At 49.8% G+C, this 26,658-nt stretch overlaps 1 protein-coding gene across 5 annotated transcripts; it reads right to left on the reverse strand.

Moving 5' to 3' along the window:
- Positions 1-177: 177 nt before the first annotated feature.
- Positions 178-26,411, reverse strand: hectd1 (HECT domain containing 1). Of its 5 annotated transcripts, none has more exons than XM_047015988.1 (43): positions 26,206-26,411; positions 24,274-24,408; positions 23,947-24,094; positions 23,442-23,676; positions 22,838-23,065; positions 22,378-22,659; positions 21,904-22,174; positions 21,549-21,625; positions 20,735-20,833; positions 20,454-20,568; positions 20,110-20,257; positions 19,842-19,980; positions 19,559-19,729; positions 19,230-19,452; positions 18,196-18,459; positions 17,988-18,064; positions 17,633-17,767; positions 17,357-17,503; positions 17,154-17,248; positions 16,940-17,045; positions 16,717-16,851; positions 16,461-16,600; positions 15,987-16,310; positions 15,647-15,813; positions 15,259-15,435; positions 11,495-12,358; positions 10,332-10,553; positions 9,393-9,526; positions 7,582-7,738; positions 7,236-7,458; positions 6,978-7,032; positions 6,505-6,687; positions 5,555-5,771; positions 5,034-5,244; positions 4,734-4,935; positions 3,994-4,131; positions 3,333-3,811; positions 3,006-3,164; positions 2,546-2,624; positions 2,283-2,376; positions 1,973-2,123; positions 1,698-1,842; positions 178-807 (listed from the first exon to the last, which is right to left on the reverse strand). In XM_047015988.1, exons 3-43 carry the CDS (start codon positions 24,084-24,086, stop codon positions 670-672), a joined length of 7,746 nt encoding a protein of 2,581 aa, XP_046871944.1. In that variant the 5' UTR covers positions 24,087-24,094; positions 24,274-24,408; positions 26,206-26,411; the 3' UTR covers positions 178-669. The 5 variants fall into 5 exon arrangements, with proteins under 5 accessions (XP_046871944.1, XP_046871953.1, XP_046871935.1 ...); XM_047015997.1 differs by having other exon boundaries at positions 11,495-12,217; positions 20,110-20,284; XM_047015979.1 differs by having other exon boundaries at positions 20,110-20,284.
- Positions 26,412-26,658: the final 247 nt, after the last annotated feature.

Raw genomic sequence — 26,658 nt, forward strand, 5'->3', positions numbered from 1 at the left:
GCCGTTTTAAGAAGTAAAAGGAAGGAAACAAAATAAATCCTAATATCCAAACAAGGCAGGCACTAGTAAAACTTAAAACCAGGGATGGGGGGGGGGGGGGGGGGGGGGGGCGAAGGACGCCCAAACACTCTACAGCAGTTAGCTCTACAGAAGCAGGTGGAAATCCTCCCTCAGACCGGGGGGGGGGGGGGGTGAATGGGGTCCCACAATGTGGGCGAAAGTCGACGGGTGTCTGAAAACCAAAAAGTACTACAGATAACCTTTACACATATGCTCGCAGCACAGCCAGAGTTATGGTTGAGAGAAGTAAACACTGCAGGAGGAGAACTGCCCTGGCTCCCAGTCGCTCAAGCCCTTGAAGCAGTAGAGTGTCCAGGGGTGAGGGAAGAGGGGAAGGTGGTGAGAAGGGAGACAGAGGGGGAGATGGGGGTTGCAGACCTTTTTCTGTTTCAGTAGCTAGTGGAGTCTTCATTTGACTTTGTCCTAACGGGTGTGTATGGGGAAAGGGGGTGTAAAGGGGAAGGATGGGGAGGTTGGTGTGTGGGGGGGTATCTCATCAGAGAGCACAGCTTTGTTTGTTTATTCTGCAACAAAAACACGACACGGCTTTGTCTCCACCACCAGGGGGCGATGTTGGTCAGTCAGGTGAGGGGGGGAGACAAAGCATGCTCAGTTGAGGTGGAAGCCCTTCTCCATGGTTGCTGCCAGGAGACGCTCTCTCATGATGTCTTCAGAGGAATACTCTGGCAGCTTTAGGTAGTGCACACACGTGTTGACCGATGGGTAGCTAGAGTCTGTGGCGTCCACCTGGAGAGAGGGGCCCAAACACATAGTAAGTTAAGGGAGTCAGATGGCTGAGTGGTTAAGGAATTGGGCTATTACTCAGAAGGTTGTTGGTTCGATTCCTGGCTGTGTCTATGATTCCTTGGCAGGGTTTGTAGCGATACTGTATAATGAAATTCCAGGACTTTCAAAGCACTATTTTGGGGGTTTTCAAGGACTAAAATAAGATATCTCATTTATCAAACATATACTTTATTTACTTTAAATTGTTTCTTATTAAAGCTACAAATGCTATTCAATCAAGAGCAGCGAGTGGTTCTCTTTTTCTTTGATTAACATTAATGGGACGGACAGCAGTCAGTTTATTAGATGGCTGTCTCTAAGACCTGACACACATGACGCACAATTAGCAGGAGGGGGGATGGGCTGAGGCGTTCATTTTAAGCTAAAAGACTGTATTTATGTTTTATAGAAAAAGAATAAACACTTCAAAATTACTTTGTAAATTCATATATTTCGTCTTGAAATAATACCTCGTCATTTATATGACTGTTTACAAGGGTTTTCCAGGACTTCAATTTCAAAAAGTCAAATTCAAGCACTTTAAGCACTTTAAGCACCTTGTACAAACCCTGCCTTGGGCAAGGCACTTCACCCTAATTGCCTAGGGGGAAGGTCCCTGTACTTACTGTAAGTCGCTCTGGATAAGAGCATCTGCTAAATGACTAAATGTAATTGTTAGTTAAACACTACTTGTCATCAGTGTAGTAACAACTAGTAACAACAACACAAGCTTAGGCGGTAATGCCACAAGCTGTTTAAACGGGGTCCGCAGTTCGTACTCTTCTTTTCTTTCCCTGTGGTTCTCAAAGTACAGACGACTTGTCTTGATCCTTGTGTGTTTGACGTGTTACCTTTCGGACGATGGTGAGGCGTGGGTGCAGGTTGGCAAGGCCCCCAGGGGGCAGCGTCGAGCAGCCGGTCGTAAACTGGAGGAAGGCTTTTCGTTCGTCGGACGACATGCCACACAGAACCCTGACGAAGCGCAGGAACCCAGGGCTGTGGGGAGACAGGTCACACATGTGCCATATGTGTTACCATGCACAAATAACAACTGATTTAAATAAATACCTAATCTTCCGATCTAATAAATGTGTAACAGACTGAACAACTGTGTGTGTGTGTGTACCTGTCCCGTGTGTATCCCAGTTTGGGCTCGGTGTAATTGACTATGTCCTCTGAGGTCCAGGAAGGAGACTGGTTCCCACAGAGGATCATCTGCACCTCCTTGTGGCTGAACGAGCTGAGTTTCTCCATGGGGAAGACTCTGTTGAAGCCCTCTGGAGGAGGAGGATGCGTCAGAGGAAAGAGGACCAGTGTGAGGTTGAGGAGAGGGCACACGCAGTAGTTGGACTTAGTTTAAACGTAATCTTTAAAACCAAGTGAATCGACATCCCTCATAAACGTATCAGGTTGAAATGGAATGTGTTCAGTCTTACCTCTAAAGGCCTCCATCTGTTTCTGAATGCCGGTGTGCATGCAGAAGTCAAACATCAGCTCCACGTACTCCTCTGCATTCTCCATGGTCACCATCTGGAGAGAGACAGGTGAGGGGGGGAAAGGCTTTTACAACATTGTCTATCTGATGCTTCCCTATGTACAACCACTTCTAGCTCCCTGTGGAGCTGCTGAGGTAAATCCAAGCAAAGGCAGAATGTCAGTTACAGTTGTTTTTGTTGTCGTTCCATTCCCTGTCCCCTACCTCGTCATCTCCGTTGGGCTTCAGGTCCACAGCAGAGAAGCCGTGCACCTTGGAGGAGGGGCAGAACTGGAAATTCAGCCTGCAGGGGATGGACAGAGGATGGGTGTTACATTTACATTTAGTCATTTAGCAGACGCTCTTATCCAGAGCGACTTACAGTAAGTACAGGGACATTCTCCCCAAGGCAAGTAGGGTGAAGTGCCTTGCCCAAGGACACAACATCATTTTTCGCACGGCCTGGAATCGAACCGGCAACCGAACCGGCACCTTCAGATTACTAGCCCGATTCCCTAACCGCTCAGCCACCTGACTCTGTTAGGAGTCAGGGTGTGGAGTAGGGCCAAGCCCAGGGGTCTACGGGGTAAGGCTAGAGTCAGGTCGTCTCCCGGGGGGTTGGGAGACTTCACCGTGGGCCTGAAGGGGTGGTGTAAGAGGAGGGGGTGCAGGGGAAGGGTCTTACCCCAGATCGTCTATACTGAGGGGGGCTCCGACGCCCATGGGGTCTTTCAGCATCAGGTCCTGCAGGCGCGTGTTCTTCTCATCCTCAGACAGACTCTTGTTGCCCAAGATCTGCCTCCTCTTCACAGCCAACTCCTTCAGCTCCTTGAGGAAACGAGCCCTAAGTGGAAGAGAGGGTGTGTTGAGAGGCAGGTGCACACTGTGACTTGGCATTGAAGACTACTGATAAATTAAAGTCATTTCTAGAAAGTTGTTACAGGCAACACTTGTGTTTGTTACAAGCAAGCTTTTGAAATATTGTGTATGAGAGACAGGGAGTGTCCAGTACCTGTGAGGATTGACCAGTTCAAAGTCCTCCCAGGTGAGTATTCCATGGTACCAGGCTGGAGGCTTGGGCTTGGGGGGGTCTAAGATGAACTCAGACTTTGAGTCCTCGTCAAAGCTTCCCACAGAGTACGTGTCCTGGCTCTCCTCCGTCGAGGCCTCTGATTGGATCTCGGACAGGAAGTGACGGTCCGGGTCGTGGAAGTGTGACCCACCCTGAGGGCCGGTACGTGACTGGTAGAGCAGCTTGCTCATATTTGACTTAATGTCACCCATGCAGAGCAGCTTGAAGAAGGGGCGGGAAATGGGGAGGTCAACCAATCGGTTGTCTTGGATGCATTTGGCCAGGAACACTCCCAGGAAGAGGAAGAGTTTGTAGAGGCGTTCTAATTCAGCGCTGTCCTGGGGGAAGGGGGCAGGGAACAAGCCACAGGAACGCTGGACGTAGTACCCAGGGGGTTTCAGACCGCCACCCAGGTCCACCTACAAAACACAAACACATGAACTGACCTGAAGAGCACTAGAACAAATGCTATTTGTGATCTTCTCTGGAGATGAGGTGTTTGAGCTCTACTACACGTGTCACTGAGAACTAACGAACCAAAGCTCCTCATGTTACTGAGTAATTCCTTGTTCTGAAAGTCAACATTTGTAGCCGTGGTTACCTGTCTGGACTCGTCGTCAGGGAAGTCGTCGTCACACAGCCAGATGCCAAGGGAGGTCCTCTGGAACTCGGCTGCCACCAAAGCATAGAACTCCAGCGTGGGCCCCAGGCCTGTCCCCTCCTCACCCTGGAACTCCACCTGGGGGAGGAGGGGAGGGAGGCAGGGAGAGGGAGGGAGGCAGGGAGAGGGAGGCAGGCAGGGAGAGGCAGGGAGAGGGAGGCAGAGGGAGGGAGGGAGGCAGGGAGAGAGGGAGGCAGGGAGAGGGAGGGAGGCAGGGAGAGGCAGGGAGAGAGGGAGGCAGAGGCAGGGAGAGAGGGAGGCAGGGAGAGGGGGAGGAGGGAGGCAGGCAGGGAGAGGGGGAGGCAGGGAGAGGGAGGGAGGGAGGCAGGGAGAGAGAAAAGTAGGCAGAGAGAGAGGGAGGGGAAGAGAGAGGGAGAGAAAGGCATAAACAGAGACCATATTTAATATCAACAGAATTGACCATGATGATCAACGTTAAACTTCGAAAGCCATGCACCTACAGCCAAAGCACACTCCTACAAGACAAGCTTCATCTGCGCCATGCCTGGAAGACTGTAGTGTCTCTTGGTTTGAATTGCCCAGAGACCAGAGTGTGCACGTGTTGCTCTCAGTGCCCTACTTGATATGCCATCTGCCGAGTGTACAACATTTCACAGACAGTCCAGGGTTCGATTTGGTACTCTTGACAAACAACTGGGTTACACATTGTTACATCTCACCTCCAGGACTGACTTCCTGTCGGCATGGATCTGCATGACGCTCTCCGCCCACTCCATCATGCTCTCGCCGCGGGGCACTTTGACCCTCTCGTGTTTCAGCCGGCCCACGCGGAACTCTCCCGGGTCGTCTCTCCGCACCGTGGTCGACGGTCTGGATCGTTCCATAGTGGCCTCACGGCGGTTCTGCAGCCACACGATAGCTCTGACGGGAACAGGCAGAACCTCGGGTCAGCATCGGACACACACAGACAGGGACGCTATGACCAGGGAGGACAAGTGTGTAACTGGGGCAGAACAGACCTGGAGGCTCCGAAAGCAGTGCAGGTGAAGTAGAGCTGTCTGGTCTCGAAGGGGATGAGGAAGGGACACTTGCTGGTCAGCTGCTCACACCAGTCAGGCAGCGCTCCGCTGGCCAGGGCCAGAGGCTCCTCGATCTGCTGCAGGATCTTGGTAGTCACCTTCTTGCTGGTGAACTCCTCAGGAGAAGCATTGAACTGAAGGTCGTCCACGTCTAGGCCGCAAAACAGACAAAACGTTAAAGAGAGGAGTTCTGGGACAAACTTCGGGAGACCCGAGGGTTAAAAGGTGCTTCGAAGAGGCTCTAGGTCAGGGATCTCAAACTGCCGGCCCACGGGCCACTTCCGGTCCACGGATTATCATAATCTTTTACTAGTAGTTTCATAAAACTACTAGTAAAAATAATTTTAAACAATTGGGGGGGGAGGGGAGATTGTATATTTTCGGCATCATGTAGCGGAAGTTGCCCGCGGGCCGGCAGTTTGAGATGGCTGCTCTAGGTGAACATCTTTGATCTGCCGTACCTTCCTGCAGCGTGCGTCCAGTCGCAGGGTCTCCACCAATGATGAAGAGGATGCGGAGCAGCTGCAGTACGTCCTCCACGCCACAGGAGGCGCTCTGACTGCAGCCTGCCTTGGCCTGCGCTGGCTCCCTGGCTGACCCCAGGATGTCGCTGATCTGCAGCACACCCAGAGAGCCGGGGCTAAGCCCTCCAGACCTGCTGCCCTGCTCACAGAAGTCCTGCAGGGGGCACAGGTCAGGGGTTAGACATGAGGGGTCAGAGTTTAAAGTTAGGGGTCAGGGGTCGACCCCCCACGGGGACACACAGGTAGGAGGGGCGTTGGGATCTGAGTTCAGAAAAGGGCATCGTGGCGGAACAGGTGGCCAAGATGTGGTCAGTTTACCAGACACGGGTTACAAAGTAGTCAGGGCCAAGAAGTATTTTCCATTGTCCAAAATCTGAGACTAGTCTTAACCTGTGTTTGAGACACTGGACCACGATGAGCCATTCAAGCTCCAGTCATGCCTGTCTGGAATGTTCCTGTACGCTGCCCTCTCCTGAAGGAAAGCCTGGCTCTTAATAGTGGAACTCTCCCTGACTGATGCCTCATTTACCATCATTATCTCCATATAGACCCCACAATATATCTAATATATACATCTATTTCACATATGGACATATAAAATACCATAGCGATTAAACAAAACAGTCACAATGAAGTTGATCAGAAATCATGATAAGAATAGGAATAATAAATTATGCAATAATTTTTTTACAGAGCAGCCAGACATGTAGGTTAATAAAAGCGACAAGACACGATAACTGGTCTACAAGCTAGCTACACAGATGACAGTCAAGCAAGGAAAGAAAACAAACAGCAAACAGTACAAAACAGTACAAACAGTGAAAAAAAAAAGTTAAAAAGTAAATATAGATATAATAATAGATATATCATCTGATGCCGTTCTATACCTTGTATGCAGCTATGAGCTGAGAACAATTTCTGTTTTTCCTAATACTTTTATTAGAGCCGGTTAATTTCCAGTGGCGCAGGAAAGGTGAGTCTGCATTCTTCTGCAGGAAGGTTATCAAGTCATTCTTTGGTAACTCATCTGTGCCAAGGAACTGTTCCACATGCTCTACAGACCAGCCGCCCTACAACAGGAAAAACCAAACGTTGGTCTTTCCTGACTGGGGACGTCTTGCAAGTCGCAACACACATGCAGTACAGTAGCTGAGCCACTAGGTGGCGCCCGTGCAGTTACTGCTAAGGCTACTACACACAGAATGACTACTGGCTTTCAGTCTCTGTTAAGTGAGTTCTGACTGCCTTGTCTGTCCATCGCTTTCAAAGGTAGTATCTTTACACATTGGTAAAACAGCCACAGGTATTCACAGCCGGGAATAAAGAAGGAAGATGGATGGAAGGGACAGGAAGTAGTTACCATCTTCCCGCTTTCCTTTTCTTTGTCTGAGTCCTTCATCTCTCTGTACATTATGCTGGGGACACAGAACAAGGAAGGACATTAGAATCATTTATTTTTGGCAAACAACCTCAACATTGCCACTGACAGTTAAGTTTGGAGCTTGGTCACGTAAGACAAGACCAGAGCTTGTATTGTGCCACTGTGGCAGCCCAGAACAGAACGATAGAGAGAATATATCTACAGTCTATGATCCATTAGGAGCTCCTCTGTGCTTACGTGTACGTGGGCTCCCAGATGCGGCGGAGCTTGTCTGACTTGATGCAGCCGCTGCAGGACAGCTGCAGCAGCTTCTGGACGTAGTAGAAGATGGTGGACTTGTAGTGAGACAGAGGCAGCTCCACCTCCCGGGTGGTGCCCAGGCCGGCCACCTTCAGGATGAGGGCCAGGTGGGGGGAGGGGGCACACTCCACCTGCTCCTGCACCTCAGAGCGAGGGGTACCTGGGGGAGGGGGGGGGGCGGAGAGACAGGACGATCTTTAACTGGCTCAGACCCTGGTGTGTCTGTGTGTTTGTGTCAGCGCTAGTCCAAGCGTTGGAGTGGTGACAAGACCAGTATGCCTACCTGGGGGAGGGATCTCCAGGTCAGTGGTCTGCTGGACGTTGGTGCGTCCAGGCCGGGGGTCGAAGGCCGGCACGAGGGCTGAGAACTGGCGCTTCAGGACAAAGTCGTCGTCCCAGGTCCTACGACGACCTCCTTTGGTTTCATACTCCTCCTCCTCCTGAAACTCACCACAACCACAACACGTCTTTTAAACCTCACGATCCAAGCCAAGGCGTCCTGGGTCATATTCTAGGTCAGGGGTGGGCAACCCTGGTCCTCAGGTGCCACTGTCCTGCATGTTTTAGATGTTTCCCTGCTCCAGAAAATCAGATTCAAATGAATGGGTTGTTATCAAGCTCTGTGGAAGCCAGGTAATGACCATTCATTTGAATCAGGTGTGCTGGAGCAGGGAAACATCTAAAACTCCATATGGGAGTCAGGTGGCTGAGCGGTAAGGGAATCGGGTTAGTAATCGTAAGGTCGCTGGTTCGATTCCCGTGCCAAAAATGACGTTGTGTCCTTGGGCAAGGCACTTCACCCTATTTGCCGGGGGGAATGTCTCTGTACTTACTGTAAGTCTCTCTGGATAAGAGCGTCTGCTAAATGACTAAATGTAAATGTAAATGTAATGTAAATGTAAAACATGCAGGATAGTGGCCCTCGAGGACCAGGGTTGCCCACCCCTGCTCTGGGTCTACGGGGAAGCGGATATGAATACAGATCAAGCCTGAGGACGAGGTACACTACGTCATCTCCTTAGTCTGGCTGTGTTTTTAGACGGGAATGGCGGTCCACAAGCTGTGCCTGTTCATGGTGCGTCTGTCACCAAGGACTGTTTACTGAGGTCTGTCACCAAGGACTGTTTACTGAGGTCTGTCATCAAGGACTGTTTACTGAGGTCTGTCATCAAGGACTGTTTACTGAGGTCTGTCATCAAGGACTGTTTACTGAGGTCTGTCACCAAGGACTGTTTATTGAGAGGGGGTCAGGGACACAATCTGGACCTACGAGGAGCCAACTCGCATGTCTAGATATTTCCCAATTCCCAATTTTATTTTCCATCCTTTAATGCCAGTAGTCTGCTGTTGTGATATTCAAGGGCAGGTTTTAAGAACGAGCAGGAGCCAATGACAGACACCCTTGAAAACTGGGAACATTTTGTGTGGAGCTTCTGCTCTTAGGTGAACTGGATCTCCTGTACTTATTTTTATTCCAGGATTAGGCTTGATTTAGGTCAGGCAAACATGCGATACACAGATATTTAAGAGGAAAAACACTGGGTGCGTTTGAGTTAGATTTACAGGTGCAAGATAAGGGCCAGGTTTAGACTTTAATGCTTTGTTGTGATCAAGTTTCACTCAAACAAAGCTTCAGGTGTGCAAAACATTTTAAAATAGCACTGAAGTAGGAGATGACACATTAAGTATGTCACAAGTACCTTAAAAACAAAAACAAAAAAGAGACCAGTTGTAACAGAAGGTTTCAAGACCTGTTTCCCCAAACACAGACTAATCTTAGTCTATAACTGGCCTTAATCAGGGTCTGCCTTATTCAGACAACTGTTCTGAGGCTGGCAGGGGGACATGAATCAACTACAGGGTTGGTAGTGGTATAGATAGTGCAACAGGGGTTGCCCTATTGAAGTGTGTGTGGTAACCCAGGTTTACCCTATTGAAACCCAGGTTTACCCTATTGAAGTGTGTTTGGTAACCCAGGTTTACCCTATTGAAGTGTGTGTGGTAACCCAGGGTTACCCTATTGAAGTGTGTTTGGTAAACCAGGGTTACCCTATTGAAGTGTGTGTGGTAACCCAGGGTTACCCTGGAGCGTACCAGAACTTCCTCATACTCCTGGTCCTCCTGATTGTCATCTTCATTCTCGTCATCGTCATCGTCCGGCTCGGGCAGGTCCTCCTCATCTTCTAACTCAGCCAATAAGGTGTTGGCACGGCAGCTGTCTAGGAAGTCTGAGGAGAACGGAGAGCCAATCAGAAATCTTAGGAGAGGAAACTTGCTGCACTGCTTGAGTTAAATATTTTTCCTTCCCAGGAACCCTGATTTTCACAGTCACAAAGCCATTTAGGTCAGCCTAGTCACTACCTTTATGAGGGGATTAAAAGCGCATGGTTTTGTCTGAGAAAAGCAGCCAAACAGTGTGATTTGGCTTAGTATACAGTAAGACTATGAGATTACACTGGTGTTTCAAAATGGAGGTTAGTCAGGCTACGGAGGTGCATGTTAGTAGGACACAGGAGGAGGGGATAGTGGAGTGTTTTTAAGATTATAGTGATGGAGCAGCCTCTAATGTATCCTTAAATCCCTACATCCATTGAGAGAAAGGGGGTAATAGAACTCTGGGATGTTCCATCATAGAGGAGAGAGAAGGGGGGTAATAGAACTCTGGGATGTCCCATCATAGAGAGAGATGGGGGGGGTAATAGAACTCCGGGGTGTCCCATCATATAGAGAGAAGGGGGTGTAATAGAACTCTGGGATGTCCCATCATAGAGAGAGAAGGGGGGGTAATAGAACTCTGGGGTGTCCCATCATTTAGAGAGAAGGGGGGGTAATAGAACTCTGGGGTGTCCCATCATATAGAGAGAAGGGGGGGTAATAGAACTCTGGGATGTCCCATCATAGAGGAGAGAGAAGGGGGGTAATAGAACTCTGGGATGTCCCATCATAGAGGAGAGAGAAGGGGGGTAATAGAACTCTGAGGTGTCCCATCATATAGAGAGAGAAGGGGGGTAATAGAACTCTGGGGTGTCCTACCATAGAGGGAGAATTCGGCCTCCTGCCCTGTGTCACTCTCGCTAGACGTGGAGGTCAGGCTGGTCGTCAGCGTGTTGCTGAGCAACTGGCCCACAGACAAACCTGTGGTGGCTGTGGCTACGTTATTGCTGCTGGTTACTATGGATGTTGACATGGTAACGGTTGAGGTGGTGCCGGTGGTTGTGAGGTTAGGAAAGCTCTGAGCACCCATGAGAGGAGAAGCTGCGAACAAACAAAAAGGCCATTAGTTTGTCAAAGTCAAGCGGGTGGTAGTACCAGTACTGAGCCAGCCCTGCTAGCTCCCACTACAGCACGCTCTGTATACCTGCACTCAGACAGCCCTGCTAGCTCCCACTACAGCACGCTCTGTATACCTGCACTCAGACAGCCCTGCTAGCTCCCACTACAGCACGCTCTGTATACCTGCACTCAGACAGCCCTGCTAGCTCCCACTACAGCACGCTCTGTATACCTGCACTCAGACAGCCCTGCTAGCTCCCACTACAGCACGCTCTGTATACCTGCACTCAGACAGCCCTGCTAGCTCCCACTACAGCACGCTCTGTATACCTGCACTCAGACAGCCCTGCTAGCTCCCACTACAGCATGCTCTGTATACCTGCACTCAGACAGCCCTGCTAGCTCCCACTACAGCACGCTCTGTATACCTGCACTCAGACAGCCCCTGCAGCCAGAAGGCCAACAGGAAACAACGCCCCTGAATCGGATTACTGGACAAACATCAGCTACTTTTTACTCTACACAGAAACCCCAGGAGCCCAGGAACACGGGCAGATGGCCAGTGGGTTGACCCTCAGCTCCAAAAATAAGCCAGAGCAAGCAAAGGGGGCGTGGGGTGTACAGCATTTGACTGCAAATCAAGAGGTTGCAGGCTCAAATCCCACCCTTTAGTTTAACGGCTAAATGCCACTATTGGTTTGGATAGAATCACCTGATAAATGAACATATTATTTGTATTATTAAAAGCAAAAACCAAAACAACTAAACTGGTTGAGTGAGCCATCCTATCGTCCTGTATGATAGGAAAGCAGGACACGACAGGTGTCACCGTAGACAAACTTCTGAGTGGAACTGCAGTATAAGTAGTAGTGTTACTGGGCGACGACCGTACTGTGTTACAGCGGATATTCCAGAGTACTCACTAGCCGTGCTCATCACGTTCCGTCCCAGGGTGTTAGTGTTGTTGTCGCTGCTGCTACGACTCAGGTTCATGTTGTTGGTGGCGTTGGTGCGCGACATGTTGGGAGCTCGCCTGACAAACGACTCCATCAGGCTGGCCTCGCGGGACGACAGGTTGGGCACGCTGGCGCTGGAGCTCATGGGGGCCCCGGCCGCCAGCAGGGAGCTGACGGAGAGCCGAGCGCTGGCGGCCGGGCAGAGAGGCCTCTGGGACGGCGCGTCCTTGCCGGAGGACTCTGAGACGGAGCTGACGTCAGGGGAGCTGATGCTGACTAGCCCCATGGAGATGGCCGCGTCGGCCGCCGTGCTGGAGGCCCCGCCCTGCCGCGAGGCTCCGTCGGCGGCGCCCTTCCTGTCCGCGTTGTCGCTGGCCATGTCCGCGGTCAGGGTGCTGGTGCTGGATCCTGAACCCGCCTCGGCCGAGGACAGCACCACGATGGGCTCCTGCCCCTCTGGGGTCCCCCCTCCCCCTCCTCCCAGCAACCCCCCCTGCTCCAGCAGCAAACCCTCGGCCCTGCGCTCCAGCCTGGCAGAGCCCAGGCTGACGTCGCTGCTGCTGGCCACGCTACACACGGAGCTGCTACTGCCCTTCCTGCTGGAGGAGCTGGGCGGGCCCACCGAGGATGAGCCTCCCTTGTCCGGACAGTTATTTTTCACCAGGCTGCTCCAGGACTGCGCGGCCGAGCCTGAAACAGTGGATGAGACAGGTTTGGGTGACGGCGCAGTCTCAGGGTCGTACCCTGGCGCAAGCTTGAGGTCAAACTTTCCTTCAGCACCCATACGGTAAGAGTTTGAGCCACCGGCATCCCAGGTGACATCAATCCAGCCTGGAAAGGGATATGAACGGTATGAGAGAGAGACCCAGCAGAGAGAGAGAGCAGAGAAACACAGCAGCATAGTCAGATAGCAGCACCTCCCCTCACTCTGGACCAGAACAACACTCAATACAGTAGAAGAAACTAAAAGCATGTCTATGGTGAGGTTTAATGCCAAACACTAAAATAACTACAGGATGTTTGGATGTAAATGGTAGCCAATCAATAATCAGTTATATATATATATATATATATATATATATATATACAGACAATTATCAATATGCATTTAGATTGTGAAACCAAACTAGTCTATTATCTAGTGTTACTGTATGTATTATTCTGGTCCAAGTGAGGCAATGAGATAGAAAACATGAGTTACAGAAAATGACAAAAGCAAAAGTAGAAATACTTTTTTGAGCAAATGCAAAGCTTCAAAGCCACTGAAGAAACGGCAGAATATAAACGTTTATATTTCTGTGTCAATGTAAAAATACCTAATAACACTTTACAATGGAGTCCTTTGGGGTGCTTGCAAATTGTGACATCAACATGCACTTAGTTGATTGATGGAGACGATTAGTTTAAAGAGGTTGTATCTGAATCAACACGGCGGGTCTGGATACTGACAGACTGCGAGGCAGATGCTGGTACGGAGCATGAGAAGATTACCTGTTATCTTGGGGAGGGAGGGGAGTGAGGGGGGGGTCAGGTGTTACTTCCACCTCAAACTACTGAGTGTGTGGTGACATTTAGATATATCAACCCAGTGTTTCCCAGAGAATGTGATTATATTTGTTGGCGGTCGGCAAGGGCGGACTCGACGTTGTAAAAAAATGTGGGACCCAGCCCAAACCTGGGGGTGGGGGGTCAGAGGGCTGAGCGGTGAGGAAGTTGGGCAGACGGTTGCCAGATCGATTCCCCACCGTGCCAAATGACGTTGTGTCCTTGGGCAAGGCACTTCACCCTACTTGCCTCTGGGGTAATGTCCCTGTACTTACTGTAATTCGCTCTGGATAAGAGCGTCTGCTAAATGACTAAATGTAAAATGTAATGTAAATGTAAACCTGTCCTAGTATCGGTTGGATGTGAGTGTAGATAGGGAATTCAACAAGTAATGCGAGCGCGCGTTGTTAAATAGTTTTTGGAGCTTTACGTAATATAAACTCATATTGTTATATTTGCCAAATGCATTTAACTATGAATATTATTATATTTAACTTGAATGTATCCGTTCGGACACATTTGTGCAGAGAATTATGAAACTAACTGTTCATAAACTCCGGATTGATTCTCCTGCCGATTCTCGGAAAAAGACGTTCAAGGGTTAGGGGGCTATTATGAAAGACAGCTATTATGAAAATCAGTGACATGTTTTTAATTTGAAAAAGGCATTCAATACTTTTATATTTTTATATCTGAATTTGAGCAGCCTGAATTTCTGAAGCTATAATTTTTTATCAGATTATTTATTGTATTTTTTTAATAAATTAGTATAAATTCATATTTCAATATTAAAGAGGTGAATTCAAAACCAACACAATTAGTAAGGTTTAAAATTTTATATTAAATATTCAATGCCTTTTACAATTCAAAACATGTCACTGATTTGCTTCCATAGCTAATCACAGACGAGTCTGTTGTGAGAGGATGCGAGCGGGGCAAGAAGGGGCTGTGCGAATCTATGCGCTGCCTGCAGCTCTACACTATGATTTTTTGGCCATGTTAAACACTTTATTTACATAAAATAACAAATCTTTTGGGGCAGTAAATGTTCAATTGTGGCGGGGCCGCCACAAATAAATCAATGTCTGGGAAACACTGCCACCATTAGAGAAGAGGGCTTTCAATGAGGAGATCCAAGAAGCCGTCAGAGCTAAGTGGATGGATCGTTTTCCAACCCAAAGTGTGGGTGTCATGCAGGAGTCAGGGAGCGAAGTGAGGACCAGCACCACTAAATGCCCAAAATTGAACATACAGGTATGATATCAAATCACTAAACAACCCAGTCTGGACTGGGGTCGGGATCCTCTTAGAGAAGTAACGAACCTCACGGTTCGTTATGGAATAAATTATTTTTACAATATGAGAAGAGGTCGAAAAGCAGATAGTTTTGAGGCAAGCTGAGATTTAAAGGCAGGAAGAGCCTATGGAGAATACACTGAAGCGCCCCCCCCCCCCCCCCCCCCCCCCCCCCGGTGTGTGGTACAGTACCCTGTCAACCCTGACCAGAGGAGCACGTTAGCACACACACACACAGTACCCTGTCAACCCTGACCAGAGGAGCACGTTAGCACACACACAGTACAACATTAGTTACACAATTGGGATTTCAGTTGTCGTCTCCCGTCAGACGCACACACAAAAATAAGTTAGTCGAACAAACAAACAAAAAATCTATTGATCCATGCAACTAACAGGCTCCACAAAGCATTTAAATGCACTTGATGTTCACAATTTGTTTCCATTTACCAGGTTCCATTCAATGACTCCCATTTGTTTCTAATCATGTTTTAATGGGTTGAAAACCCAAATTGCATGAGTGAGCAGATATATATTTGTGGTTTTGGAGTGCGGACCCCTACACTGTCAAGACCCCCTCCACTTGATTCGCTCTTGTGAAGAGGGTAGATAAGGACATAGCGGTGGTGACACAACCTATTCCATGCAACAGCTAGCAATGGTAGTTAGCAATTCTATCCTTTGTACATTTTATGAGACGAAGTAAATCCTTCAAGGTGGGAGAATTAGTCCATGCCTGAACTGGCCTGGCCAGAGTGTGTGTGTACAGACCTGTCTGCAGTGTGTGTGTGTGTGTGTGTGTGTGTACAGACCTGTCTGCAGTGTGTGTGTGTACAGACCTGTCTGCAGTGTGTGTGTGTGTGACTGTGGTGCGGGCCAGCAGATCTCACCGTTGTGAGCCTCCCCAGTCACGGTGCCCTCTCCTGCAGGGTTCCCATCCTGGTCTCTCCACTTCCAGTCGATGCCCCGCACCACACGCGCTCCAGGCACGATGTACTTCATGACCTGGGAGCGGAAGAGACGGCGCTGCCTGCGCAGGTTGGCCTCCGCCTCTTTCACTGCCTTGCCTGGGGAGGACACAGGGGGGCAGGGGGGTTAGTCACTTGGATGAAAAGTTAGCGACAAAAACTATTATGTTGGGGAGTGTCGAACAGTGTCACTTCTGACTGCATGGTTCAAACTTTGTTAGTATACCTTCTGGCCTTGTATTACAGTTTAACTGCATGCATTCCTTGTCGTGCTTCAGATCTGTCTGCGGGTCAGCGGGGAAGATCTTACCCAGCTGGTCCTCGCAGACGCCGCTGACCGTGCCGTAGATCTCCAGGCCGGACAGGGACAGGTAGTGGGTTTGCCCGCTGGCGTTCTTCCCCATCTGCTTGATGCGGATGTGTCTCCAGCCCTGCTTCTCATCCTTGGAGGGATCCAGAGGCCATGTGGCTGTGGAGCTGGAATGCAGGACACAAATCACACAGGGTCAGAGAGGACACCAAAATGGAAGAAATCTCTGAATGTCAATGAGGATATAACATCATAACACACACACACACAGTAGACAAAACCTAGTTGATCCACAAATCAGAACATGTGTGTATGGCAACTAATTTCAGGCGATGCCCACCCAGGTTCGTTGAGGCTGCAGTCGTCCACGTGTGTGTAGAGGGTCATCCAGTTCTGCCCATCCTTGGACACCTGGAACACCCAGTTCCTGAGGGCGGAGCGGCCGTACCCCCTGGCGTGACGAAGCGTGTAGGCAGAGGGGATCACCCACAGGCCCAGGTCGATGGCGAACCACGCGTTCTTGTCGTCATTCGTGTGGCAATTCAGGGCGGAGCTATCCCGGCTCAGGATGTCCTCCAATCGGCCGTACGGGAGGTTCCGCCCCTCCGATGATGTCACAACGACCAGGCCGTAAGCAGCAGGGTTCACCCACTCGTAGGCAGTCCTAGGGCGACGAATGAGAATCAAGATACAGTTGAGCCAATGGGGTTAAAGTTGGTTCTCTGTACTAATGTTTGTACCCGGAATCTATACGGGTACGAGTATGTACGAGTTCTACACGTGGGGAAACCTCATATCGTAGACCAGATCTTACTTGGCATTGGTTCCAATCCAGTAGACGATGCCGTTCTCGTCAAAGTCGTGCTGGTGTCTGAAAGTGAAGGTCTGCCCTTCCCTCAACTTCCTCACGAAGATGAAAGAGGCACGGTCGAAGTCGTACCACTGCTTGGCCACCTGCACATGCAACGACGGGAGGAGCAGGACAAAAGCCAGAGAAGATTGGATGAACTCTCACGGAAGAGGAGGGAGGAAGGGGAAAAAGCAGTAAAAAAAAGGTGAGATGATCTCACCATCTTCAGGAGGTACTGTTCCAGAGACTCCACTGTGGCCAGAGGCTCCATCTTCAGCATGCGGCCCGTCCGGTCAATCAGAGCCGTCTCTCCGGGGGCTCGCTCCAGGCGGAAACGCAACCTCCTCGTCAGAATCTGCACAAACACACACGGGTATTACATCAGGGTCCTGCTGTTACCCGACACATCACAGAGACCGAGGGAGGCGGCCTGGCTGACCGACCTGCAGGTTGTAGGTGGATCCTGGAGTGTCGTAGAGGTGCAGAGGCAGCCGTTCTATAGACTCCAGGACTGCCAGGAGCTTACGAATTAAGGCAACTGCTGGTCGGCTGCAGGGTGAAGAGAGCGAGGAACTGATCGATTAGCAAGTCAAATACTGTAACTTTTACGATTCATTTACAAAATAAAAGTCTTATTGAAAAGTCATATCAGCTTACCTTTCATCATCTTCGTTTTCACTGAATGCAGTTTTAAATACATTTATCCTTTCCATCAACGGCTTACAATCATGTTTCAGTTCAAGTTCCACACTCTGGAGGGCAGAAGAGAGGCAGTTAGATACCGAACACACCGGGAACAGAGAAGAAGAGGAGAGCGTGCTAGTGAATGGAGAGGAGGGATAAACTCTTGTGTGACGTACATTGTTAAGGACAGTAAAAAGTGCTTGGACGAGGCCACTACTGCACATCTCGTAGGGGGAGATGGTGTTCTCGTCCTTCAGAACCACGATCAGGTTCTCCAGAGCGGTCTTCATCAGGTCTCTCCATGTGTTCTCTCCCTCGATACACTGAAACACGTGAGAACAAAACAATGAATTACCTCTCACACACTCTAATACACTCAATAAAATTACAATTAAAAGATCTGATTGGTCGAATGAGGCTGGGGTCTGGGCCGAGGCTGGTGTCATGGTTACCTGTCTGTTGGTGTGCAGCTCCCAGGCAGACTCCAGCTGTGTGGCGATGTTTCTGAGGGTGACCACTACCCCTCTGGGCATGCTCTCCACGGCCTTGAAGTGGTCGTCATAGAGATCCCTTGCCATGGTCTTGACCTGGCAGGAAGGGAGGGTAGTCGAGGAGAAGAGAGGAGTAGTTTAGAATGGATAATTGATCACAATTGCCAATTATATCATGTTATATGTATTTTAGTAGTACTTTCAACATGAAGCCAAATAGAGAGTGTTAACTGCTACGGTAGAGGCTTCAGGGTGTGGGTTAGTGTCGGGGCTGAGGGTGTTTGGGTTAAGGGCTACAGAGTGAACTGACCCCCACCTTCTGTTTAGTTTTCTCCAGTTTGGACTTGAGCTTCCTGCCTCTCTTCCCAGTCCAGCCAGTCACAAACTCTGACCCTGCGCCACAGAGACACAGAACATTCACCTTATCAGACGTTTTGAATACAGATCAGACAGCGGTGTTTGTTCAGCCTCACCCCGCATACCATGTCGGCAAGGCTACAATGACGCCATTCTAGCCAACTCACCAAGTGACGTTTCAGCAGTGAAAGAGTGCTTGGTTCCTCTGTTGGACTCGAACACAAAGCCGGGCAGGTCTTCCTTCAGTATGGTGGCCTGCTGGCCGTCTGAGTTGTGGATGGCGATCTCCCCCTCCTTCAGGCAGGTGAGGGACCAGTTCCCCACCGTCAGCTTGGTGGGGCCGAGGGAGGACAGGATGGGCTGACTGGCTGTGACAGGCTTCACCTGGCTCCTCGCTCGCTGGAGCTTCTCCAGGAACTCACTACGACTCTCTGCATGAGGGAGAGACAGAGAGAGGGTGAGAAAGAGAGAGGGCAGGGTGAGAAAGAGAGAGGGCAGGGGGAGAAAGAGAGAGGGCAGGGGGAGAAGGAGAGAGGGCAGGGGGAGAAAGAGAGAGGGCAGGGGGAGAAGGAGAGAGGGCAGGGGGAGAAAGAGAGAGGGCAGGGTGAGAAAGAGAGAGGGCAGGGGGAGAAAGAGAGAGGGCAGGGGGAGAAGGAGAGAGGGCAGGGGGAGAAAGAGAGAGGGCAGGGGGAGAAAGAGAGAGGGCAGGGGGAGAAAGAGAGAGGGCAGGGGGAGAAGGAGAGAGGGCAGGGTGAGAAGGAGAGAGGGCAGGGGGAGAAAGAGAGAGGGCAGGGGGAGAAGGAGAGAGGGCAGGGGGAGAAAGAGAGAGGGCAGGGGGAGAAAGAGAGAGGGCAGGGGGAGAAAGAGAGAGGGCAGGGGGAGAAAGAGAGAGGGCAGGGGGAGAAGGAGAGAGGGCAGGGGGAGAAAGAGAGAGGGCAGGGGGAGAAGGAGAGAGGGCAGGGGGAGAAGGAGAGAGGGCAGGGGGAGAAAGAGAGAGGGCAGGGGGAGAAGGAGAGAGGGCAGGGGGAGAAGGAGAGAGGGTGAGGGAAAGAGAGAGACGGGGGTCAGGGGAGAGAGAGTGTAGCAAACTTAAGCTTTAGCAGTGATCATCCTTTTATTTTGTACACATGGCTGGCTCTGTCTATGTATGTGTGTGTGTGTATGTGTGTTTGTGTGAGTGTGCCTCCCCGTCTCCCCCTACCGGAGCTATCAGAACCCCCCTCGGGGCTGCCGCTGGAGTACATGGTGGCCAGCTTGCCGTCCAGGATGAACCTGAACCAGCCGTTGGAGCCGTTGGAGAGCTCCAGAGCGGCAGCGTCGCTCCAGATGTACAGGCAGTCCCTGCCCCTGATGACAGACCAGTCCCTCCAGTGATACGGCTTCCCCTGCTGCACCTCCTTGGCATCCTCCTGGGGCTCATCCTCCTGGGGAGAGAGAGGGCCAAACTATCATTTGCAATAGTTGCTATAGTAATAGCAAAGGGCAAGAGTAAAGTGCAGGCAAAGGGCGAGTGTGTGTGTGTGTGTGTACCTTCTCAGGTTTGGACTCCTCCTCGTTCTCGTCGTCTGAGGTGGGTCCGGCCAGCGTGGACACTTTGTTGATGACGCCCAGCCGGGCCAACTGGTCCAGGAACACGTCCCCTCCCTTGTCCACCAGGTCTCTGATGATCTGGAGGGCCAGGAGGTGGCCGTCATCATCGTCCTGTAGGGGCGCAGAGGAGGACAGCTTGAGACTTGTTGACAAAAACACGCAGGCCAGTTGGTTGTAAACAGGACTGTTGTGACAAGAGAGTGTGTGTGTGTGTGTGACTGACTTCCTGGTCCAGGACTGTAGCAGTGATCTCCACCAGGGTTGTGGGCAGGTTGTGACCGGCGTCAGAGTCACACACCTCTTTCAGCAGCAGCTCTGAACTGTAGTGGACCATTTTCCTGATCAGAGCAAGACTAGCTTTCCTATTGGAGGAGAAAGAGGATGGGAGGGGGGAGAGATAGGAGGGGGGAGGGGGCAGTGGTGAGTAAACTAGACATACAACTCTTAAGCCACACAGTTATTAAATTGAATTGTGGATGGTTTGTGGTTACCTAATAGAAGGCAGCATGGTTTGCTGGAAGGTTTGTGCAAATACAGGCAGCAGCCTCTTCAGGTAGATGGGTGCCATCTCTGGGTCTCCTTTGGGCTCGCTGCCCTCCTCCTCCTCCTTGTTCACATCCTTCTTCTTCTTATCCTCCCCTTTATTCACAGGACACATCCAGTCTCCTGTGAGAACACACACCACATCCAGTATTACAAGATAAGCCCCTAACATGTCAACACTTGTGAAACCGCTACGGTTCTGCCCTCCGCTGCTGTCAGTGTCTCTGGGCCTCCCCGGGCTCACTGGTGACAGAGCCAGGAGAGGGAGTGGGGTGTGTGGTGCCATCCTCACCAGGGGACTGCAGGATGGCCACCACCTCGCTGTGGCCTCTCTCCCGGGCCTTGTCCAGCGGAGTCTTCCCATCCTCGTCCCTCAGGTCTGGGTTAGCTCCGTGACGCAGGAGGGTCTGGGGGACACGCAGGAACAACGGCAGAGTTAGGAGAGGAAACGACAGGGAGAGAGAGGGAGTGAGAAACAGAGAGAGGGAGAGAGAGGGGGGAAGAGTGAGAGAGTGACAGAGAGAAAGATTGAGGGAAAAAGAAAGATAGAGGGAGAGAGTGAGTGAGGTGTACCTTTGCTACTTGAGGTCGTCCAAAACAGGCAGCGTAGTGAAGAGAGGACGACCTCTGACCTCTGTTGACATCAGCCCCTCTTTCACACAGGAACTCCACCTGCACCAATCACAACAAGGAGACAGAGGGAAGGGGGGGGGGGGTCAACAGTTGAAATAAAACCTTCCTATGTCCCTTGAATCCCTGTTCTTACATTATATATTGGTTCCAGCTCATGTTCAATCATGTCATCAGAGATTACCTCAACGCTGAAAAATGCGTGTTAGATCAATTAAGCATGGTTCTGGACCTGAGAACACAAGGCAGGCTGTACCTGTGTGTGCGCTTCTGAGGTTCATCTTACACACTACAATAAACCAGTGATCTGATGAGGAACAATGAGCTGTTATTAACCCCACAGCCAACATAGACTAACCTAGCATTCAAAGCAGATCACATGCAACAACAACTTTGCCTTCATGTCTGGGTGGCTAGTTGCCATGGTCCCCAACTGGCATAACCTTGAGAGTTCTGGAGAGAAAAAAAATCCTGCTTTGCTTCATACCATTGTGATTGAACAATGGGGGAAATGCTAGCACTGTTCTCGGCTAGAACACAGTGGGGGAGATGCTAGCATTGGCCTTGGCCCTAATACCATCCACAATGAGGCTTTCTTTTACAGCTTCATAATCACCCGCATGATAGACTGTGTAATCACATTTTTATAAAGCTGAACCAACCGGCACAAGCATGTAGTAGAGCTGGATACAATCTTGAGTTATACATCGTAAGTTTTATTTTCTTTATAAAAATAAAGAAAGATTTTTTTTATTACCATTTCCTGTGTTCCAAATGCAGAGGCCCAGTTGAGAAGCGTCTGACCCACATCATCCATGAAATTCACTTCAAAAGCTGCAGATACAACAGTCGTTCACATCCAATAGACACAACATCAGAAATAATAGAATCCTGGTGATAAATACACTAGGAAAACAGCAGCCTCAATGCTGAGCTAAGATAGAAAAACAATCTGTCTCAAGTCTGAGGTGTTCAAAACCAGATTGCTATCAATTTTCTCCATCATCATCCTCCTCCTACCCCTCCACCTAGTTCATTTAGAAAACTGTACCGTCACAAAACACACATCCACCCACCCTCACTCCCCCTCCTCCCATCCTCCCCCCTCTTACCTCCTGTGTCGATAGCGTCGATGAGTGCGTCTGTGTCCTTGCTGCGGATACAGTCGATGAGCTGTCGGTGGGACCTCTCCCCAGAGCTGTCCAGCCTCCTGAGACCGGGGATGCGTCCCGTGGAGCCGGCTGTGGATTTGGGCAGGGCTTTGCGCCCCTCAAACAGCAGCACCAGCAGCAGGTCCACCAGACGCATGGTGTCCAGGACGCAGCGCTCGTCGCCCTGCAGGGCTGACTCCATGGAGGATGGCAGAGGGGAGCGCAGCAGATCCTGGAGAGGAGGGAGGACAGGATCAAACACGCTGCAGTATCGTGATATTACACGTGATAACACGAGATGAAACGAAGAAACAGCCAAAGAAAAAACGGACTAAAACTCCTACAAGAAAAAGCAAAGCAAGAGCAATCAGCGTGTCAAGTCCACGTTTGTCCATCGCTGGGTTCCTGAGGACGCAGCGACAGCAGGGTTCTTACGTGTGTGACGAGGGGAGAACCCCGGCAGAGCGTGGACAGCAGGCTGACGATGGTCGACACCTGGTTGCTGAGTTTGGAGTCGGCGGCCGTGGGGGCGGCTCCTGTGGAGGAGCGTCCCGGCTTGCAGGCGGAGGAAGGACCGGAGACGGTGCCACCGGCTGCTGCCATGCGGGACAGCAGCTCCTCAGTCAGGCCGTGCTTGGCCAGCGGGGCCGGGTCCACGCCGCGGCGGGTGAAGCGGTCCGCCAGCGAGGCGAAGCAGCGCAGGGCTCCGTCAGACACCTGGGGAATCGATACGTTTGGATCAGTAATTGTTTGGTTACTTTTTGATCATTTACCTCTGTGGGGTGAATCTTCTTAACTTGCCTGAACGAGGTACCTGTGTGTGTGTGTGTGTGTGTGTCTCTCAGTATGTGTGTGTGTGTCTCTGGGTGTGTGTGTGTCTCTGTGTCCTCCTAACCTGGTGGTCCTCGTGTTTGAGCAGGCTGGACAGGGACTCCACGCACGTCTCCAGAGAGCCGTCCTGGGGCTCCATCTTGCTGCAGAGGCGAGACACCACAGCCATGGCGGAGTGCAGCGTGTCCTTGTGGACCAGATGGCCGCTGTCTCGGATGAAGCTCAGGACGCAGTTCAGCCCGCCGGCCTCAAACACGGCGCCAGACTCCCTCGTACAGATAAGCTCCAGCACCTGGAAGACGACGGAATTAAAAGTATTTACATACGTCTCTCAAACGCTGCATCTTTACAGGTCACGCAATAATAGAACAACTACATGCAACACCAGCTAAAAGCCAGCCTATGCCAGCTAACGTAAACCCAGGCGTATGCATATACATTACATTTACATTACATTTAGTCATTTAGCAGACGCTCTTATCCAGAGCGACTTACAGTAAGTACAGGGACATTCCCCAAGGCATGTAGGGTGAAGTGCCTTGCCCAAGGACACAACATCATTTGCACGGCCAGGAATCGAACCGGCAACCTTCTGATTACTATCCCGACTCCCTAACCGCTCAGCCATCTGACTCCCACATGACTCCCCATATACATGCATGTGTTACCTTGACACACTGCTCTGCCAGGTCCCTGCTGGTCCTGTTGTTGAGCTCCACCACCACCAGACGGTTGCAGAGGGCCTTGATGGCACCGTCCACCCCCACGATCCTGCGGGTGCACTCGGCCGACACGTCCAGGTAGTAGGTGATGGCCCTGGCCGTCACCTCCAGCACGTTGTCAGGGGCGCTCTCGTCCAGGAAGATCTTACACAGCGCTGGGAGGAAGGTACGAGGGGGACACCTGGGGAGTTGAAGGGAGGGATGGAGAGAGGATGTGGAGGACGGGGAGAGATCAATATATGTACAGGCCCTAAAGCAGACCTTAAACCAGGTACAGATAAGAAAGACACAATGAAAGCTGGTTTTATCCTGGGTCTTAAAATCTGTCTATTATACTTAAGGATCAAATCAAAATGTCGAAAATTCCTTGGCTGGGGTGTCGAACGACAGCCAAGGCAGTTTATGGATGTTTTTTTTCCAACATGGGAGTGATTCCCTGGATGTAACGTACGTCTCGAAGCAGCGGTCCACGTTATCGGACATGAGCAGCAGCATGCACAGCTGCTCCAGGGCGATGAGCTGCATGTCCCTCTCGTCCCCCTGCCCCATCTGGAGCCACTCCAGCAGCGTGTCTGGGTCCACGTCCGCCATCCTCGTCCCTGCACAACATTTATAGTATTTTTTATTATTTTTTATTTAACATAATTTTTGGAATGACGTTAGCACCTTGTGTATTTCTGCAATGTTTGCGTTGACGGGGTCTATTGATATCTCTAGCGTTTTCAAATATTGACGAATGGGTTCCAATGCATGCGTCAACAAGACCACTTTGCATTACCTGCCTGGCCACTCCCTAACTGGCTCTTCGCCCAATCACAGTTCAGGCTGCTGGGGACTCATCCGCTGGACGGAGAAACACTGACCGGAGGGAGATCACTGGCACAGAGCCTTCTGGGGCATGTAGTCTTCTAGCCTGGAATGGAATGAGGTAAACAGTAGTGAGCAATAATTCTAATATTGATTCTCATCTTCCTTGTTAAAAAAAAAGCTCCACAAAAAAGGTGTACACCTTCATATAAACTAGGCTTGTCTTTCCCCTCCGAATGGTGTCATGTTTTGAATTTTTTTCCCCTAAATTTGATCAATAGTTCTCTTTATTGAAATATAGACTCAATTAGAATGTGGGGGACAGCGTCACCAGTTTAAAGTCACATGGAACATTCTCCTACAGTCCAGTTTGAATACCTGTATTAAACAGGTGTGATTAATAAACACATGAAACCCCTTGGGGGTAGTAACTAACCTGAGTTAAAACAATATATCAAATTTCGGGAAACATAATAATATCCTGAAAAAGCCAAATGAAACTCGTTGGAAGTTGGAAAGTCGGGAACCAAACCTGTTCTGCAGCAACACAGAAACTAGACTAGCATGTATCTTTTAGTAACCTAGGTAGTTAGTCGGGGGTACAGACACAGAAAGCCCTGTTGTAGGACCTGCTAAGTTGATTAGAGCTAATTTGAAACTCCAGGCAAGGCTGGTCTCTTTTGTTAGGGCCTGGATGGCTATTAACAGGCTATGGGTAGATCCTCTTATCAACAGATTAATCACAAATTGCCAGGCAACCTTCGGGCTTTTCTACCACTCCCAACGCTTGATAAACTCCCAAGGAGTTACGATTTAGAATCAACTTTACTCTTACAGTAATCGTGCTATATAAAGAAAATAAGTCAATAGGCCAACATAACTTATACTGTATATCAAGCCATTACTGACACAAGTCGTGTCGGATACGTGAGTGGGCTTTTGTTTCAACACAGCATTGCAAATACAAGTCGTATTTTGGATTAGCGCTATCGAGTGACGTTCATTATCCAGCCAGACATTTCTATAGCCCATAGACAGTACTATAGCCTGAAAAATACATTAGTGTGGCAAAAGCTGTGACAAAAACAAAACCATTGTGTTTACGTGTAGGCCTAACTGCTAAATGTTACTCAGCTAGACTACGTACAGTTAAGATATCCAGCTGTACTGATACGGGCCAGTTACTCATAACTCAATTTGACAAATTACACAATATTAGCTGACAAGCAAATATTTATATCTCAGATTAGTCATTATCATCGAGAGTCTTCTTGTGGAAAATGTTATAACGGCTCATGCAGCAAACATTTATACAAATGGTGTACTTCTGAGAGTTAGTTAGCGAAGAGAGTTAGCTCAAAGAGAAGCCAACTTATTGTTATCAAGCTAATGTCAACGTTAACGTGCTTGAGGTGAAAACAAAATCCATCTCGTTAAAATTGCGACGTGTCGCAGTTATTGTTGGGACAGATTCAACCGGACACGGTACCTAAAAACTGACAAAGCAACACAAATTACAAAAGGTACCTAGCAAGGGAAAGAGAGTTTGTCATAACGTTAGCTAGCTAAAGCTAAAGTTAGCTACCTCATCTAGAAGAGCCGCTACAGTAGTGTTTACGGGCTAACCGGGGAAGGCAACATCTCTGAGCTGGTCCAAAACGTACAATTCGCTTTCTAACAAAATAATCATTCCTGTCAAAATATTGTGGAAGAGACTTTACTGTCAGACCAAAACTCTGACTGTCATGGGTATCAATATAGCTTGTTAAGATATATGGCCTGACCCCCGAAACGTAGACCGCGAGGCTTTAGTTCTAGGAACTCCCCGGGCCTTAACTCACTGTCAGTCAGACATTGTAGGAAACCTGCCTCGCGCCGCTTTACCCAGCAGATAAACACTCACCGTCTTTCCGCTGGTGACGAAAAGAAACCGTCGTTTGGTCAAAATAAATAGTGCGTTGCGGAGCCTGGTTATTTTATACCTTTACTACTTTATTCCCATTTCTTTTTAGCGATACGTAAAGGTCAAAGTGGACGGTAACGCAATACACAAATTCTAGCGAAATGGAGAGCAGACGAAGCGAACTAACTGAGCTGGCTTTCCTCGAGGTTGCCAGAGTATGTCGCATTATCCCTCTTTCTCAGTGTCTGAATATTTGAAACCTGTAAAAATGTTTTCTGTCATTATTTTTTTTTTGTGTTAAAAAAGTAGGATGTACCCTACGTATGTGACAGTATTCACTAACTTTGGTTGTGGCCTGGAATCATACGGCAAGAGTAAACAATCCTGCTACTTTCACAGTTTAATCCTTATTGATCAATAAATCCCTCATTCTACAAGTTATTTCTCATATAA

Source organism: Hypomesus transpacificus, chromosome 3, assembly GCF_021917145.1.
Source record: "Hypomesus transpacificus isolate Combined female chromosome 3, fHypTra1, whole genome shotgun sequence".
Lineage (NCBI taxonomy): Eukaryota > Metazoa > Chordata > Actinopteri > Osmeriformes > Osmeridae > Hypomesus > Hypomesus transpacificus.

What these genes read in the sequence shown, in the direction of transcription:
- hectd1 (XM_047015979.1), bottom strand. Translation starts at nt 24,086, where the DNA reads ATGGCGGACGTGGACCCAGACACGCTGCTGGAGTGGCTCCAGATGGGG. An exon ending in CATTTGGAACACAGGAAATG is followed by an intron (nt 20,834 to 21,548) that starts GTAATAAAAAAA and finishes TGATTGGTGCAG; the next exon opens with GTGGAGTTCCTGTGTGAAAG. An exon ending in GAAAACGAAGATGATGAAAG is followed by an intron (nt 17,046 to 17,153) that starts GTAAGCTGATAT and finishes TTCACCCTGCAG; the next exon opens with CCGACCAGCAGTTGCCTTAA.